The sequence below is a fragment of the Porites lutea genome, chromosome 10, assembly GCF_958299795.1.
Source record: "Porites lutea chromosome 10, jaPorLute2.1, whole genome shotgun sequence".
Taxonomy (NCBI): Eukaryota; Metazoa; Cnidaria; class Anthozoa; order Scleractinia; family Poritidae; genus Porites; species Porites lutea.
The window spans coordinates 26908674-26926560 of record NC_133210.1 but is presented as its reverse complement, the minus strand read 5'-3'; the positions used below and the strand labels follow the sequence as shown (position 1 = coordinate 26926560).

General features: G+C 41.7%; 1 protein-coding gene across 1 annotated transcript in view; it reads right to left on the bottom strand.

The window, feature by feature from the left end:
- Positions 1-2645: 2645 nt before the first annotated feature.
- The window catches only part of LOC140949725 (uncharacterized), a 38318-nt gene continuing 23076 nt past the window's right edge, over positions 2646-17887 (bottom strand). The window contains exons 5-6 of the mRNA XM_073398863.1: positions 6514-13098; positions 2646-5716 (exon numbers count right to left, since the gene is read on the bottom strand). Coding sequence (XP_073254964.1) covers positions 4124-5716; positions 6514-13098 — 8178 coding nt within the window. The 3' untranslated portion in view covers positions 2646-4123. The remainder of the gene's footprint in view (positions 5717-6513; positions 13099-17887) is intronic.

Sequence of the window (17887 nt, the reverse complement as noted above, 5' to 3'; positions counted from 1 at the left end):
CTCTTTCTGTCTTCCTTTCGAAAGAAACAATCGGTTCTTGGCGCTCGATTTTTTGTTTGGCCGGCTTAATATCCGATAAACTGCTTTTACACAATTTGGTTTTCGTCTTTGTAACTAACTGTCCGTTCAGTGCTGTACTTTAAACTAAACCTGTATCAAGTCTTGTGCGTCTTTAACGTTTGATAGCCTAGATTTTGCCAACTTCTAGGCAGGAAACGAGCGGCTTAAAGTTATTAGCTGTTTGAAGATTTGACTTATTAACACATACTAAACTTAGCCGATAAAAGCTGTGTGTTTTTGTCTTTTAATTACGTAAAGGAAGAGCTTTGGGCATGTTAATTATCCCTCTAAATTCAACTTAAGATTGTCTGACAAACACGGTTTCCCCAGAGAATTAAGTTGGCTTTTGACTACCTTTAGAAGGCTTTCGGTAAGTAATATTGCTTGCTTTCATTGGACGGTAAGAAACGTAAAACACTTTTCTTGTAGCACATGCAAGGAAACGATAGAACCGTTGTCTCCAGTTTTTTTGTGTTCGTTCAGTTTTTTTAGTTCAATGAGAAGTGTTAATTGTGACATTAAGGCTATTCAGTAAGATGTAATTAGATGTATCGCGTCTTTTGTACAGTTGTGGTGAAATTTCCTTTCGGTGATTAATGCTTATGAAGCTTTTCTTGCTGCTTGCGCGGAGCCGAAAAACAAAGCTATAATGTGTTCGTTACTGTAATTCGCTGGCTATTGAATGTAGTTCTGTATTGTATATTCCAGTTCAAAACAAGTCAATATTTAGTGCTTTAGTCCGTATGTAGAAGCTGAAGGTCTGCATTATTAGTCTTTCAGACACTGTTAGGCTGTCAGGCTACGAAGAGATAATTTTTGATTGTTAATTTAGCTTAAGCGGGCTATTTTCGAGTGTACTTTTTGATGTTGCGGAAACCATTTTTGCTTCGCTTTCGTGATGTGGTGTGGGCTGTCATTGAGTGTCTTTAAAAGCGTTGGTATTACATAATTTGTTGTTCACACCCGCTCGCAACACCAAGAGAAAAAGTGTTAGGGCCTGATAACGAGAAAAAGCAGGACAGAGAGAGAGCTTAGTACTAGTTAGACTTTCTCAAAGTCCTTCGCTTCTCATTTCCGGTTCCCGTAAAGCTCTCGATCTCTCTCGCTTTTGCCGCAGAAAACATAAAAAATCTACCGCTCGCGCTTCGCGCTCGTGAAAAAATTTGAGCTCGACTTGTAGGCAAGTCTAAATACTAGTAAAATCATAGTTATTAGAGCAGACTGGTTATGAAAGGCAACAAACATCAAATATAAAAACCACAGTGCTGCAGTTTATGTTGGAAGTTCCCCGAAGGTGCACAATCCTTTTTTTTCTGTTGGCAAATTGCGACGGAATGAATTAATGGAACGTTTTTATGGGTCAATAACATCAAAATGCTAGGAATGCTATTGAACGCTCTGCACCCTCAGGTCCAAAAAAACATGTAGCAAAGGATTCTGACAGGTTTCATAACTATTCCAATCTACGGTAAAATACATCGTGGAGCTAACTTGATAGTAAGCAATATTTCTGTGACAGATGGTCTGACAAATTGCACTCTTTATGGGAAAAATTCGAGCAAAATACTGATTAAAAATGTTCCTTAAAAAATTAGTAAAAAGGGATAATTTCCGGCAGTCTTTCTGTTGCCTTCGTTCGAGTAAAGTAACGACTATTAATAAAAAATTTTACAGACTTGTCAGACCAATTTCTTTTTCTGGGAAACTGCCAGCTTTTGTGGCAAACTAAGATAAAATGTAGAGAATTAGAGAATCCAAGAATAAGCTTTTTGTCGTATCTATTCCATGATATCAACATATTTTTCAAAACTTTTTTTACCATGAGCTCTGACCGCCTGGAATTGTACTCAGGTGAAACCTGGCGCAAATTTTCCCATTATAAGGATTGGGCCTTTACACCTTCGTGGGGGCGTTTTGCTGGGTGGGTTTGTAAACTGAGGCATTGTGGCGCTTATATCGGAATGGGTTTAAAAGCAGTTTGAAAGTGAAGCCTGAGCTGGTACCCTTTGCAGCTAGCCATTCACGTGGTACAGGCCCGCCGTGCTGGCGAGCAAACGTCGCACTGGGACAAGACAAACAAAGGCATACATAATTCTAAATAGTAATTTCCTTTGTTTGTCTTGTCCCAGTGCGACTTTTTCTCTCCAGCATGGCGGTTTTGTACCACTTGAATGGCTAGCTGCAAAGGGCCGGAACCGGAACCGGAAGCCTGATGTCTCTATCGCTCCATAGGAAGGGGTAAGAGAGATCCCTGGGAACGAGGTTGCCACAACGTACTTGTTATTTCCGGTATTCCGAAAAGAAAGAAAAAGAAGGCTCGTGATATCTGTTGAGAGGGAGAAGGGTGGGGGGGGGGGGGGGGAAAGGGAGGGAGGGGGGTAGCTGAAGCTTAGTATACTTTTAGGTTTGTACTGAGATGGGCGTATTATCGGGAAGTGGGAGGGAATATATCTGGAGACGCTTAAAAGCCAGGACACAGTTTGCATTGTAGTTGATTGTACAGGGTTGCGAAAATGTTGATCCAACCGGGATTTTTTCCACCATTAATTCTATTTGTAAAGTTCTTTACATTCCTTGACTTGAAGTAACATTTTATCAGCAAAATTTATTTCAAGAAAGCACTTTCAATTTAAAGCACAATACTACAACTTTATTGCTAAGCCGCAATGTAACTTGTTTCCATTATTATTATTGTAAATCCATGTCTCGTTCTGACCAGCGAAATATTTTATTCAGTAGCGGCGACAGTGATCCAAATAGCACAGCGAGATACTATTGTAATAAATGAATCAAAAACAAAGGGCACACTATACTAATTACATAACAAAAGCAAAGCAAAGCTAAGGTCTTTATGAAATAAGAGCTGTAATGCATGGGTACATTATACCATTACACCAGTTTTTGTTCTAACAGATTACGGAAATTTTGTTCCAGTAGTTAAATAGAGACCTTTTCACCAGAAAAGTTAGCGCTGTTACCTTTAGTGAAGGAAGTGACACCCTCTCCCGATTGCAAAATGATAAAACTTCTAACATTTGATAACTTGTTTTCCCCACTTCGACACTCTCGCTAAAATTCGTGGCAGAGTGACGATGGCTACCACGTTTTCCCGCCAAAATGACGCTGGTTCACGCCCAAGCCCTACTTAGTACTGAGAAAATCTCGTACTTGTTGTCGTACTCGTCTTAGAATCTAAAGTTCTCTAATATTTCACGTTATGGCTACATTTTGTTTCGAGGCGGGCTGATTTGCTTTGTTCTAACTTGCTTTATGCCTTGACTCAGACTTAAAGAACTTGGATAAAAGCTAAACATAGGATGTAGCAAATAGGTAAATTAAACGACTCATGAGAATAATGAGACAGAGGGGAAATCTTGATATGTGAATTTTACTTAAGTTATTCTTAGAGGCTGTAATTAAATGCAAGTCCAATTCCTGAGACATCCGCACCTTTTAATCGATTGTGTGAAAAGTTATAAACTCCACGCGCGACTGCGTCATAGCAAACAATGCAGAATATTGTAATAGCTACATACCAACAGTGAATAAAGTCCCGTTTTTCTCTCTTGACAACGCTGAAAAAACATTTGCGGATCTCTTCGGAAACCAACTTTCGATGAACTTCAGTTTTTAATTGGTCTTATCATCATATCCCAAGGGCTAGACTGGGAGTTTCCCTCACCGTCTCATTATCGTCTTTTGGTGCTGTACCATCTCATCTAAATTATTAAAGTTCTACATTTACGTATAATTTTCAGCACTACGAAAAAGACCTTATCCGGTGGCATGCTTTGTTGCCGCAGTGTGTATTACGTTACAATACTCAAGGGAGTATGCTCTTAGTTCCAAATTCAGTGGGAATATCATGCTCGCTTGCGTTATTTTTTCCATCAAAACAAAGCAGGAAATCTCGTGGGTATGGTCGCATCGTTACTGGGGCAACAAAATGTACAAGGGAGTGAGGCCTTTTTAAATATATTAGAGTTTTTTTGAGCTGCTGTATCGAGTTTTCAATTTGTGCTACCAAAGAGGAAATTCCTCTTCAAAGTTCTGTTCTAATCAGTTAAAATATGGACTTCTTGGACTTGGTGCTCTTCACCGTCACTATGCGGGTTGTCTTGGTTGTTCCGCCTCCGTCAACTTCACCGTCCAAGTCCAGGTCAAGTGTGGTTGCTTCTGCCGAGGGCCCAAGATCTTTGTCACTCCCGCCAAGGTCAAAGAACGACTCGATTTCCTTCTTCGTGGATGTAGAAAGCTCGTCAGATTGTATCCGTGTCTCACTTTGAAAAGTGCGTCGAGTGAATGATTTATAAGCGTCCTCTCTTTGAAGGCCTTCCTCGGTGCTGTCCCCAGTCTCGACTTGCTTGTCACGAAGGAGGCTGAGGCTTTGTTCTGAAAACTGAGCGGAACTTGATCGGCTGACGTCTTGGGATCCCGATCCTCTCTTACTACTCAACGCAGAAAGTTGAAGCCTTAAGCTCTCCTTCTCTCGTTCGGCATCGTCAAGTTGCTGCTCAAGGCGGAGGATCTTTTTGCGCTGGTTGGCGACTTCAACGGAGATCAGAGCCTTTGACTCCTGAATCGATGAATTCTCTCGACTGAGCTCCGAAATTCTCTGTTGTACCACCTCCATTTCATTCTCTAAATCCTTATTTGCACCCTTGCTAACTTCGTTCTTCTCCTCTAGTTCAGAAAGTCTTCTTTGGTACATGACCACTTCGTCGCGTAGACTCGCGCTTCTGACCGTCTCAGTGTTGTAGTTGATTGTTAACCTTTCAATGGTCTCTTGTGATCTCTGAACCTGATTCTTTAGCTCTCCCATCACCTTGTAACAGCTCAGAAGTTCCTCTTGCATTTCACTCTGTCGTTCCTGGCTGCGTTTGTAGGCGTCTTGCAATTTGGTGTATGCAGCGGAGTCATCAAATTCATCGCTCGTGGTGATATGGATTTCGTACTCAGCCTCCATTTTTGAAATCTGCTTCTGCAACAACTCATACTCTTGCCTGAGAGAATCCTTTTCTCGTTTCGCAGCATCCAGCTCGGACAGAAGGTCATTAATCTTTCGTTTGGCTCCATCAATCTCTGCATTCAGCTTCTTTTTGTCGGATGTTAGTGTTTGTGATTTCTGCTCTAAGCTGCTGATCGTCTTCTGCATGCTATCCAGTTTGTCCTCAAGGCGGTTCTTGCCGGCTTCTAGGTTATCATAACTGTTCTGTAACGTGTTAAATTTGTTCTGCCAAGAGAGGACATCGGTGTTGAGTTGGTCGCGTTCCCTTTTGGCCACGTCAAGGTCCTCTTGCATTTCAGGGAACATTTCCACTCCAGCCTCCAAGCTACCAGCCGAGACTTCACTAACAACTGTTTCGGACTCGCGACGGAATGATAGAAGCGTCTCCTCGTTCTTCGTCTCGTTTAATTCTTTTTGGAACCTACTCTTCTCTTCCACAGCCTTCTGAAGTTGATTCTCAAGGTCTTCTACTCTGGTTTGCAGCTGTTTCGACTCGCTCTGCAAATCGGTTCTCTCCCTTGTCGCGTTGTCCTGGTCATTTCTGAGGATTGCAATTTCGCGCCTGAGTTTTTCTAGCTGAGCCATTAGATCGTCGTTCTCTTTTTCCAAACCTTCGATAGTGTATTTTGCCTCTGACCACCCTCGCACCTGGAATGATTAGAAGTTTTAAATAATTAAAAAAGACATGAAACTAGCAATGCCATCCTCACTGTGACTATCTGTCGAATTCTCAAGCTAAAAACTATCATATACCAAAACGTTCTGGCACCAAACGATAAACCAAATGTACAGGATAAGATCAGGCCGACTTGTAGGAGTTCTCTGGATGCAGTAAAATTGAGCCTGATAAGAAACCCGCACAACGCCCGTTGTTTTGCGGCTAAAATATGGCCGCAACATGTGATTGCCTCTGACAATCTGTTTAGCGCTTATTCCTCGCTTGGCTGTAGCAAAAATCGTGGCGAATGACGCAACATCATTGGAAAGAAGAATTTGCATGCGTAGATTTGATCGGGTGTTTCGGAAAATACCAGTAAAGTAAAAAAAAATGAGCGGAAGATTTTTCGTCTAGACGGTTTGTATGAGGTTCTTTGTTCGTTGTGCAATTCTTGCCCGGAAATTTATTTTCTAAGGAAAGAACTTGCTTACAACAGTAAGATTAGAAAATGGACGAAAACAACTACAACAAAAACTCGTAAAAAAACTTTGTGAGAGAAAACGCATGCAGACTTATACGGGTTGCAACAGGCTTTTTCTGTACTCTCACCTCCGCATTGCTTACGCCCGTATAGTAAATTAAAACGTGATCAGATGCACGCTTTTTAGTTAAGGACCCGGTCGCTTGAAGCAACTTAAAGATAATTTGCCAGTTCTGATTTCCCGCGAAAAGACGACGATTCTCGAATATTCTCGGAGGTTAACGATTAAATGAATATCTAAGGTACCTGTGACTCGTACTGCTGTTGAGATTCCCTTAGCTTCTTCTGCAGCTTGGCGATTTCCAGTTTCAAATCTTCGTTCTTTAACTTCACTTGATCAAGTGTGCCTCGCACTTGAGCGTTCTGTTTGGCTTCCTTTTGAAGTCTGTCTTCTAAAGTTTTGATCTTGTCACGCAAGGTCTGTATCAGCCCATTCAACTCACCTTTGGTATTATTACTGGATTTCATTGCCGCCTCGAAGTCTGCCGCCTTTTTGTACGCCTCCATCAGCTCCCTTCGCTTGTCTTCAATCTTAATCTGGTCCTCATCTGCTCTAGCTTCAAGCTGGGCCACCCTCTCTCTCGCCTTGATCAAATCTTCGCTGTAGTCCTTGATCTTTTGTTCGTACGTTTCGTTCCTAGCTTCCAGACGGAACATTTTGTTCTTAGCGCTGTCCAAGTCCTGTTGCATCTGAGTGATGGTGTTCTTCCAGCCAAGGGCTTCATCAGAATCAACCATGTCCCTGGACTGTAAGTCGTAAACTTCCTTCTCCAGCTGCTCGATTCTTTTGTTCTTCCACATTGAGTCTCCCTCAAGGGCATTCTTGGTCCTGTTCAAGTCTGCGAGTTCACTTTCCAACTTGCCCACTTTGTTTCGTAGTGCCACGGCGTCTTTATCGCCATCCTCTTTCTCTCTGATTATCTTCTTGTACGATAATTCAAGGTCGTTGTATTTTTTCGAAACGGCTGTCTCATCCTTGACCTGGAACGGGAACGTTTCTGGGGCCGACTGAAGGCTGGTGGAGACATTCTGCACAATCATGCTAGTAGTGATACGATCCTTCGCCTGGCGACTGCCTTCAAGTTGAATTTTCTGCTCTGAGAGGTTTTTCTTTAGTGTACTGATGTCCTGCTTTAGGCGGTTCTTGTCTGTGTCCGAGGTCTTGATACGAATTTCCAGGTTGCGTATCCTCTGTATCTTCATGTTCAGCTCGGTCTGCAACTTCTCGGTATCGCTCAAGGCATTCAGATACTTCTTTTTAAAGTCGGCGGCGTTGGCATTAGCTGTGGCCAAATCCCTTCTCAGCTTCTCATTCTCGTCGCGGAGCAGGGTCATGCGGTGTTCAAGATCGCCAATTTTGGCTTCTTTTTCCTGTATCTTCGCGTTTAAGTTGTCTATTGTCTCTGAAAGCTTGTCATTGGCATCTCTCATGTTGTCAATCTTCTTGTTCAATGAGGTGATGTTTTCCTTAAGCTGGCGTTCATTGTTCACATACCAATCAATCTTGCTGTGACTGTCGTCCAGTTCGCTCCTTAAAGTTTGAATCTCTCCTTGAAGGTCGCGCACTTTCATTTTGAGTGATTCTAGCTCGTGTTTTGTCCTTTGCAAACGATCTTGAGTCTCCGCCAACTCCCCGCGCAGGTTGGCGTGGTCTTGTAATGCACGATCTTTCTCAGTCTCCAAAGCGTGGTTCTTCTCTTGCGCCCTAAGCAGCTCTTGGTGAAGGTTCTCGTTCTGTGTATTTGCCATGTTGAGCTTCAGCTCACTGTCATTGAGCTTTCGCTTGATCTGATAAAGTTGGCTTTCAGCGTCCTTACGACGCTGCTTTACGTCGGATAAAGTGGCCTTGGTAGCTTCCAACTCCTTCATCAGTATCTGGTTATCGCGTTCCAAAGCGTCCTTTTGTGCGCGTAGGGAAGCAATAGTTCCTGGGGCGTCGGTCTGGTCTCCTGTTTTCTCAAGGCGGATGGTGAGTTCTTGAATGCGCCTTTGTAAGTCTAAGGTTATGTCGTCGTTTTCCTTCAGTTTCTTGTCTCGTTCATCCACTTGAGATTGTAGCTGTGTCTTTGTAGAGTTCAGCTGTCGAAGCTGCTTCTCGAGGGTAGTATTCTTATCTTTGAGATCCTCCAAATCCCTCTTCATGATTTCAACCTCAAATTCGTCTCCTGCGGATTCTAAGACGGTGTCCGTTTGTACCTGAAAAGAATATTCCATCGATGACGAGGACTCAAGGTTGAGAATCTGTTCTTGGGCGCGGAGAAGTTGGTCCTGGAGCTCTTTGCCTTTTTCCTCGCTAACCTTATTGGAAATGTCAAGTTCCGCAATTCTTCGTTTCAAGGCTATGTTCTCTTCGTCCAGTCGCCTTGCTCTGTCACTGTTGCTGTCGCTATTGGTCTCGATCAGAGTTATCTTTTCACTGGACGAGCGGTACACCTTTTCAAGCTCCTGGATCTTTTGTAAGGCGGATTCATGGTCATTCTCCCATCTTCTCAAGTTGTTCCTCAGATTGTCGATTTCCGTATCTTGGATTTCTTCTTTGCTTTTCAAGTCAGTGATGATTTTATCCCGGTTTTCAATTTCTTTGTTCAAGAAGCTAATCTTGCTCTGGAATTCTGCGAGCTGCCTGTCAACGTTTATTCTTTCCTCTCGGAGAGCATTGACCTCCTTTTTCAATTCCTCAATCTTCTCTAAGAGCGTGTTTTTCTCGTTTGTCAAATCTCTTATTTGCGCTTCCAAAGTAGCGATTTTCTCAGCTTTGACTTGGGTCTCGTCAAGTGCTCTTTCTTTCTCACCCGTCAGTTTAACGATGCGAGCTTCCAACTCATTTATCTTGTTGTGTAACTCTAGAATCTCATTCTGTTTGCGGACATCTTCAGCTTGAAGTTTGTCGTTTTCTTGTTGTGCATCTTCCAAGCGGGACTTCGCAGCATCAAGTTGGTTCTCTAAAAAGTCTTTGCCGGCTTTCAAATTTCGAATCTCGTTGTCTTTCTCTGCTGCCTCCTTTTCCGCTTCTTCAAGTTGTATCTTGATTTCCACAATGGCATGCTCAAGGTCCATAATCTGTTTCCTTGCCTTTTCTAACTTCTCTAGAGCATCATCCAGTTGCTTCTTAAAGGAGTCCTTCTCTTTGGTCTCATTGTCGTATGCCACTTCAATAGTGACCAACTCGTTGTTTGCAGTTTCGAGATCGCTTTTTGTCGCCTGTTTTTCCTTGTTACTTCGATCTAAGGCTGTCTGTAGGTCTCTGACTTTCTTGTTCAAGGCATTGATTTTGGCTCGAAGATCTACATTGTCTTGTTGAGCTTTACGATAATCAGCGTCAATTTTCTCTGATCGCGTTTTAAGGATTTGTATCTCTTGCTTGTAGCGGTTCTCACGGTCCTGGCTGGCTTTGTAAAGGGTTTCAATCTCGATGTACTGAGTGTCTTGACTGGAACTGCTGCTAACGTTTTCCTCGCGCTCTCTGTTCACGTTCTGAATGGTCACTTCCAGTTTATTCATGTTGATATTTGTTTGCTTGATGTTCGTCTCCAACGATTTGATCTTGTCCTGCGAGACATCAAGAGCATTTCTGGTTGTCATTAATTCCTTCTTTACTCCTAGGAGTTCATCGTCAGCAGAGGTCTTCGCGGCTTTCAGCCTTTTAATCGTTGAATCCCTCTCCAAAACCTCTTTCGCACGGAGCTCGAGCTCTTTTTCCAAACGATGAAATTCTGTCTGTAAAGTTAGATTCTCTTCCTTGATTATCTTCAGTCGGTCGTTCAGATTCTTCACCTCCTCTCTCAAGTTGTCTCGTTCCTTTTTAAGACTGTTTGTCTGGGATTCCGTGATCGCCAGCTTATGCGTCTTGTTGCTTAGTTCGGTCTCCAAAGTATTTCTTTGTGTCTTCAAGTCTTTTATCTCGTTTTCCAGTAGCCGAATTCGTTTTTCTTCATCTCCCAATTTACGTTCCAAGTTCTTTTTGTCTGATCTAAGATTCTCAACAATTGCATTGGTAGCTATAACTTCGCGCTTCACATCGGCCAATTCGTTTTGTAACTTCTTTAGCCTTTCATTTAGTTCGGCGATTACTTTGTCTTTCTTCACATTTGCGTTTTTCAGTCCCTCGCTCACTTTTTCCTGCTGGCTTACTTTCACTTGATGATCGTTGATTGTCTCTTTTGCCCTCACGTTCTTATGGTTAGCTTCCTTCAAGTTGTTTTTCAGTTGAGCAATCTGAAAGCGTGCAGCGACTAGTTTGCTTTCTAAATTGTCAATCTTCGCTTGAATACTGTGTATGTCATCCTCCGCTTTTTCTTTATCTTTTAGTGCAGCTTCCAAGTCGTTTTCCTTCTGCGCAAGATCAGTTTTGACAACCGCGATATCTCGCTCGAGGTCAGTTTTCTCTCTTTCCATTTGTGCAAGGCGATCCTGCAAGGTGGCAATCTCTTCGTTGGCAGCTTCGAGTTGCGCCTTCAGATGATCGACTTCTTTGCTTTGGTCTTTTTCCTCTAGTTTTTTTATCTTAGCTGTGAGGTTTCTGATCTCTCTTTGCAGTTGCGCCGTGCTTTGTCGCTCGTTTTCCTGTTGAATATCATTGCCTACCGAGAAACTCTTAAATTCTTGATAACTGGTCTCGACAGTGCTCACTCTGTCAGCAACCACAATGCATTCATTCTGAAGCTCTTCGTTCTTTTTTAGCGTAATGTCAATTTCTTCAGTTAATCGATAGATCTCCTCATTCTTTGTGTTGAGCTCTATTTGAAGTTTCCTGCTTTCTTCCTCTATAGCTGCTAATAGTGCTTTTGTCTTCGAAAGCTCTGCTCTGAGATTATCATTCTCTTGTTCAAGGTCTCCAAGTTGAGCTTTGAGTGCCGCGATTGTCGCATCTTTGATGTCTGCTTCTCTGCGGTAGGTATCAATTTGTCGCTGTGCCTCAGTGAGTTGCCCTTTTAATCGGTTTATGTCCTCGTTAAGCCTTTTAACAATATCCTCGTTTTTCGTAGCATCTTCGTCTAGCACTGCCTTGTTACTTAAGGCGTCACGAAGTTCTGCCTCCACGCGCAGAAGATTCTGTTTCAAGTTATACAGTTGAACTTCGAGATCCCCCTTTTCTTTCTCAACGCCTTCCAGTGTGTTCTCAAGCTCAGAGTTTTTCTTCTGTGTATCTAGTAAATCTCGTTCATTGTTATCCTTCTCTTCTTGTAGGTGACTTATATCCTCCTCCAGTTCAGCTAGTTTCCTCTTGACATACATTACTTCATCGTTTAGTTCTTCCTTTTCATCTGTAAGCATGTTGTTCTGAATGTTGAGTTCTTGCACTTCCTGGTCTTTTTCGTGAATGGTACCTTCAAGGCGGCGGATCGTCTCTTTCAAGTCGTCGATGACTTTTTGTTTTCTTGCGTTCTCGTTCTTGCCTTTGTCAAGAGTACGCTGTGTCTCTGTTATTTGAGTCTGTAGCGATACGATCTCTTTCCTTATCTGCGAGGTCTTGTCCTTTTCAGCATCCAAGTCTGCCCTTAGCTGCCCCTTTGCTTTGTTAGCTGTGGAAAGCTTCGCCTCCAAACTTGAGTTCTTAGCTTTGAGGGAGTCCTTCTCTCGCTCCACTTCTTCACGCGAACTGTCGCTCTTTTCCACAGCTAATTGTAACTCTGCGATCTTTTTCTCCAGTGGAGTTACACGTAACTTGAGGTCATCTCTCTCTTTGGTAGTGATGGAATGGTGAGATTCCAGCTCTTCTATCTTAGTCTGGTGTCCCCCTACTCTGGAGCGTAGCCCGTCTACCTCACTCAAGTTAGAATCATGTGTCGATTGAAGCTGTACGTATTTGCTGTTGACACTCTTGTACTCGCTTTCCACTTCTTTCATACGCACCTGGCAGCGCTCCAGTTCGTTCTCCAACTCCCTTATTCGAGTTGTTATTTTACCATTTTGATTCTCTAGGGTTGCGACCCTACTGTTGGCAATGGCAAGCTCACGTTGGAGATCTTCGTTGCTGGATCTTAAGTTCTCGATCGTCGCTTCCTGTTCAGCTACTCGCCTTTCAGAGGAACGAAGCTCGTTTTCGAAATCTTTAACGTGTTTGGCTTCTACCTTTAAACGCACCTCAGTCTGGGACAGTTGCTGTTTCAGTTGGTCCAGTTGTTCTTCCAGTACCTGGTTTTTCTGCTCTAAGTTTCGGATCTGCCTGTTCTTCCCCTCTGTTTCATCCCGGAGCTTATCAGCTGCACGCTTGTTGTTGACAGCCTCCTTTTGCGCGCTTGATAACGCTTCCTTGCTTTTCTTCAGATCGTCTCGTAGCCTCTCTAGCTGCCTCTTAAGATCCTCGCGTTGCTTCTGGGAATTCTGTAGCTGCATTTCAAACTTCTTCACCCTGAGATCGCACTCTTTTTTCGTGGCATCCAAGTCCCTGAACGCTCTATCGTAATCAGCCTGTAATTTGGCCAGCTTAGACTGTAAGTCAAGAACCTCTTCTTGCAGTCCCTCTTTTTCTTCCACTGAACTTTTTAAGGTGGCTTCGTACTCCGAGACCTGTGTGCTGAAGAATTCTGCCTCCACTGGAGCCGACTCCTCAACGGTGATCGACTCACTGACAACCATTTCAGTATTAACTGTCTCTAGCTCCCGCTGCAGTGCTTCCTTGTCAGCCTTAAGTGACACGATGGTGTTGTTTTTTGTTGACAACTCACTTTTAATCGCTTCCAGTTCCGCCTCGCGCATGAAAAGTGTTTTTCGGATGGAGGCAAGCTCTTCACTCAGAACGTTTCTATCGCTCTTGCTCTTCTGTAGTTGCTCCTCTGTCTGCCTTTTCTGCCGTTTCAAGGTCTCGATTTCCAGACTAAGTTTTTGAACCTATAAGACAGTGAATACGGAAGACATGAGTCGGTTGAAAGTCGTTTCTATTCCCTAAAGTCTCAAAAGCGACCGACATCAATTTTCTCCGAACAATATCCACACTTCATCAAGAGAAAAGGTTATGAGAATTTATAAAATGATCACCTCAGAGAAAATGCTCTGATCTTATCGAATTCTCCCAACTAATTCTTTAAGAGAATGTATGGAGATCATTCTGGAGAATTTGTATGTGGATATTGGGGCTTAAAGGATAATTAAACGGATAAGCGGTAAATCGTTCAGTTCGTCCCTTGTATATCCGATTCACTAATATCCATCTTAAAATGCTTTTATATGCAACAAAAACTTGATGATTATCCGTCACTGCAAATTTTTACCAAGCGGACTATAATGCTCAACGGATGCTTGCGGTTCTGTAGTGTTTATTATCGGTGACTTGTCGTAGACCTCCATTCACCGGGCGGGTAACTTGTATAGGGTTCAAAACACTGTCCAAACTTGTAAGCGAAATTGCGAAGACCATTTTCTCTGGTATAGCACTGAAGAGGCTGAGGCCGATTTCATCGAGCTATTATCGCGTTACATTTCGAATTCTAAGGCCCTGTGTGGGACGGTGTTACTAAGGAATTGGTCAATAGGCTGCAAAAACTACACTATTGCGCCTTCAGGGTTATCACGATCCTGCGAATACCCCGGGGGTTGGGGGAGATACTCCCTACAATGGCGAATACCCCGGGGGTGGGGGGTACTCCCTATAATGGCCAATACGCGTATTCTCAAAGAATAGACACCCCGGAAAGCTTCATTGTACATCTTTTTCACTCAAAAAATTAGCACTGTTATCTTGATTGAAAGAGGTTTAAGCCATCTCCCAGCCGCAAAATAATAAAACCTGTAGCACTTTAAAACTTTTGTCCGCTAACGCGACATTCTCGCTAAAACTCGTAGTAGAATGAAGACGACTATCACGTTTTCCCGCCAAAATAACGCTGGTTCACGCGCGCGCACTACTTAGTAATTGAGAAAATCTTATACTCGTAGTCGTACTCGTCTTAGAATCAAAAGCTCTATATTGTAATGGGCCTGTATTTCAACACAAAGGGCCCAAAAAATTTGATCATGTTTAATTTTTTTTCTTCTTTGGACACTCTCTTTTTTCCACCGTTTTGTTGTGGCTTTTCTGTAAGTTCCTGTAAGTTGAGGCTGACATGTGAAGTGAAATAGTAATTGGTTCATGGTCTATATTAATGTCATTTATAGCGCATTGAAATAAGGCATGGTTTATCTCTTTTTGTAGTTTTTGATCCTTTGGTTAACTGCTTCTGGTGTATACGTAATTTTAAACGCAAGTAACTGGTAAATTTCCCTCCTGTTCATGATCGCACCGTAACCTTGCTTTCTCGCCTATGTAATCGACTTTAGTATATACTTAAACAGTGGATAGTGTTTTTCGCGCGCTCTGATTGGCTACTCAATCAGTAAATATCCTGCACTATTCACTGATTCACCTCCAGTTCCTCCGAGCGAGCGACGCCAAACTCGTGTAAGTTGCGAGTAAAATGCCTTCCCGGTTTGCTGCCGTAAACAAACAAAGAAATTTCACAACTAATCAAGCAAGCTGTTTCCGAAATACACGAAGAAGGTGACGAAGTTCGGATTGGAAATTTTAACAGGTAAAGCTTTGTCTTTTTGACACGAATTTATCGATAAAACCGGTGAAAAAGTTTTTTGTTTACAAATGCAAATTAAGTTTAAGTCTTGCTTAGTTTATTTAGTTGAGTTGTTCATAAATAAGCTTAAAACTAAATTTCAAAATCTTTTTTTATAGAATGATTTTAAATACAGAAAGAATTCACAACTCCTTTGAAGAAATTTCCCCGCAAGAGCTAAACAAATGCCTTCAAAAGTTTTAATTCTCGGCAAGAAAAAGCGACAGCCGCGGCCGCCCGGTCATTACGCGCCAAAATTGTAATCGTTGGCAACAGTATTTGAGTTAAAAATCGTCATTTTTGTGCTCAATTATCTCACTGTTTTAGTATATACTAAAACAATTATTCACCTCAGTGTCGGTGGCTAGTCGTGGATATTTACCGAACTGCTTCGCAGTTCGGTAAATATCCAGGACTAGCCACCTCCACTTCGGTGAATAATTGTTATTTATTATTGTGATTCAGAATTGAATCCTTTGTTTCAGATTATTTCCACACCTCATTTGCCGCATTTACATGAATTTTGTGCGACATTAGTTTCAAAACGCGTAAATCCAGCAATGCTGCACTCGGGAACAAACCCTGATATTGTAGTGCTACTGTCATTTGCACTAAATTATGATAGGATGGCCTTCTTACTAGAACGAGAGAAAAAATAGAAAGTGAAACTTATTTTTAAGACTAGGATGGGCTCCTGTTTCAGCTGAATGGTCACTGTTTATTTTAAAGGCCCCCTCCCCCCAAGTAATAATAATAATAATAATTATCCTTCGAAGCAAACTTTTCCTTCTTTTCATTAGCCGAGAGCCCACCACGTGACCTGCAAATAACTGCCTACAAATAATGGTCTGCTCATGCGCAATGCTTTCCAACTGTGTTTGGCTGCAAATAATATTCTACTCATGCGTAAAGGAAACCGTGTTTTTCTCCTTATTGCGATCGCTCTTGCGTGAAAGTGGCAGATCTCTTCGCTTCCCAAGGATATTCATTAAAAAAAAAAAACTCGGTGATCTAATGATAAAACAATTATTGAACTCCGTTATCGCAAAATATCGTGATTTTTCAGTGTCTCGCAGATCAGTTGTGTATGAAGGCTCTGAGTAGAATGTGAACGCCTATATTAGCGGGTAAATGTTTCAATTATTCGCCACTTAACGTGCCAAGTTTATAGTGCGTATTTACCAGTATATTCTCTTTGTTGTTGCCTTTTTAAATGAAAATAAAGTGAATAATCCAGAGAAATTAGATATCAACTTCTGCCTACGCGCAGTGTCTCTGTCTTAATTATAAGTAACTATTAGAAGTGATAAGCAATGTATACTTTCTAATTATATGTTTTTATTTCTGGCAGAAATGCCAAATATTTCTGTACAGAATATTGGATGGAGATTTAATGGGCGTCTTAGTGTCGATAAATAAATATCGATAAACGAGACATTAGGGAGTGAAAAACAATCAAAACAAAAACAAAACAAAGTGGGAAAATATAGAAAACCTGAGCTGAAAACCATCTTTCTATTTTAACAGAAACTCCTTCGAAGATCGACGTTTTCCTTGTGGTTACCGTGGGGTGTGAAAATACTGTATTGTTTTATTGTTTTATTATCATTTTGCCATACACACAAAATATGCATATAAAATTGTAAAAAAGATGAGGCAAGGGAGCCCAAGGAAGCCAATAAGGCTTGTGTATATGACCACCTTTTGAAATTATGTTATCTGATTAATAATTACAATACTAACATCGGCAATTTAAATCAAAGTACGCACAATTTGTTGGGAAAATAGAAAATAATCATTAAATAGGATAAAAATAGAAAAGTGTAAAAAGAAAAAATAATGCGAGAATAAACGAGAAAAAAAAAAGCGAAAAACTACACACAAGCAGTAGGAGAGCAAAAGTGTGCTTAGCAGTGCTAGAGGCATTCTGAATTTCAGAGCTAAGGGAATTAAAGATATTGGGCCCTTGAAAACGAAGTGAAAATTTCCTTACATTTGTATTTAAGGTGACGCAGGCGATTGGAATTAAAGAGTCTGTCAACAAAAATCGATGCTTTGACCTTTTGGTCACTAGCGTGAGCTCCTATTGAGAGCGTGGGAGTTTAAGTCATGTAAGGCAATTGTTTGGACATTTTAACAGCCAGGCATTTAAAAGAGACATTACCGATAAGAATTTAACATGATGTTTCCAGGATGTTATTCCTTCATCATCAAAAATAAAATGCGAAGAAAATGATTTACATATGTTGCGCTTATACATACAGAAAAGAAAGTGTTGAAAAGCACTCGTAAAAATGATGCAAAGAAACGTCTCGCGCGCGAGAAGGCGGGTTAAGTGCGTGTGTCGGTCCTTTTCTTTCTGATCCTAAGCGTTTTAAAAACTAAACACTGAAGCTTTCCCTCTGCATAATGATTCCAGTGTTGCGTGCAAGTAATATGATTGAGGTTGCACCACTGTGAGGTTCAACCCTGTCAAAGTGTTCGGACTTAGTGGCTGGTTTAATTGTAACTAAATTTCGACCTTGCTTGCCATAGAGCCTTCAGTATCTGAGTAATTGGAGCGTCTAAAGATTATTGCGTTGAAGTAATATAAACATGAGGTAACAGCTACGTTTTTTGATAGACGAACCCAAATAGCCAATTAGCTAACGAAAATTGTGTGTGAGGGCAGATTTAGGCTCCGGATATTTTTGAAAACGGAGATTTTTCTGCGTTATTAGCCTTCCGTCCACGCGTAAACGGAATTTTTGGGCGTCAAAAACGCAGTTTTTTGACAACCGTCCATGGCGTGGAGATTGTTGAAAACGTTGGAATATCGTTTCTGTGTGCACGGACGAAAATAGAGGTTTTCGACTACGATGATGTCATAGACCATACAGCCCACGCCCGGTAAGTTACGCTATCGTATTTGTATCGATTTAGCGTTTTCGTGTTGATGGGCAAAAACCATTTGAATTCGCTACATGTGGACACTTACTGTTTTGAAAACGGAGAAAAAAATCTCAGTTTTCAAAAATGTCCGGATACGTGTGGACGAGGCCTTAGGATCGAATAACGTTTAAACAAGGCAAAGAATA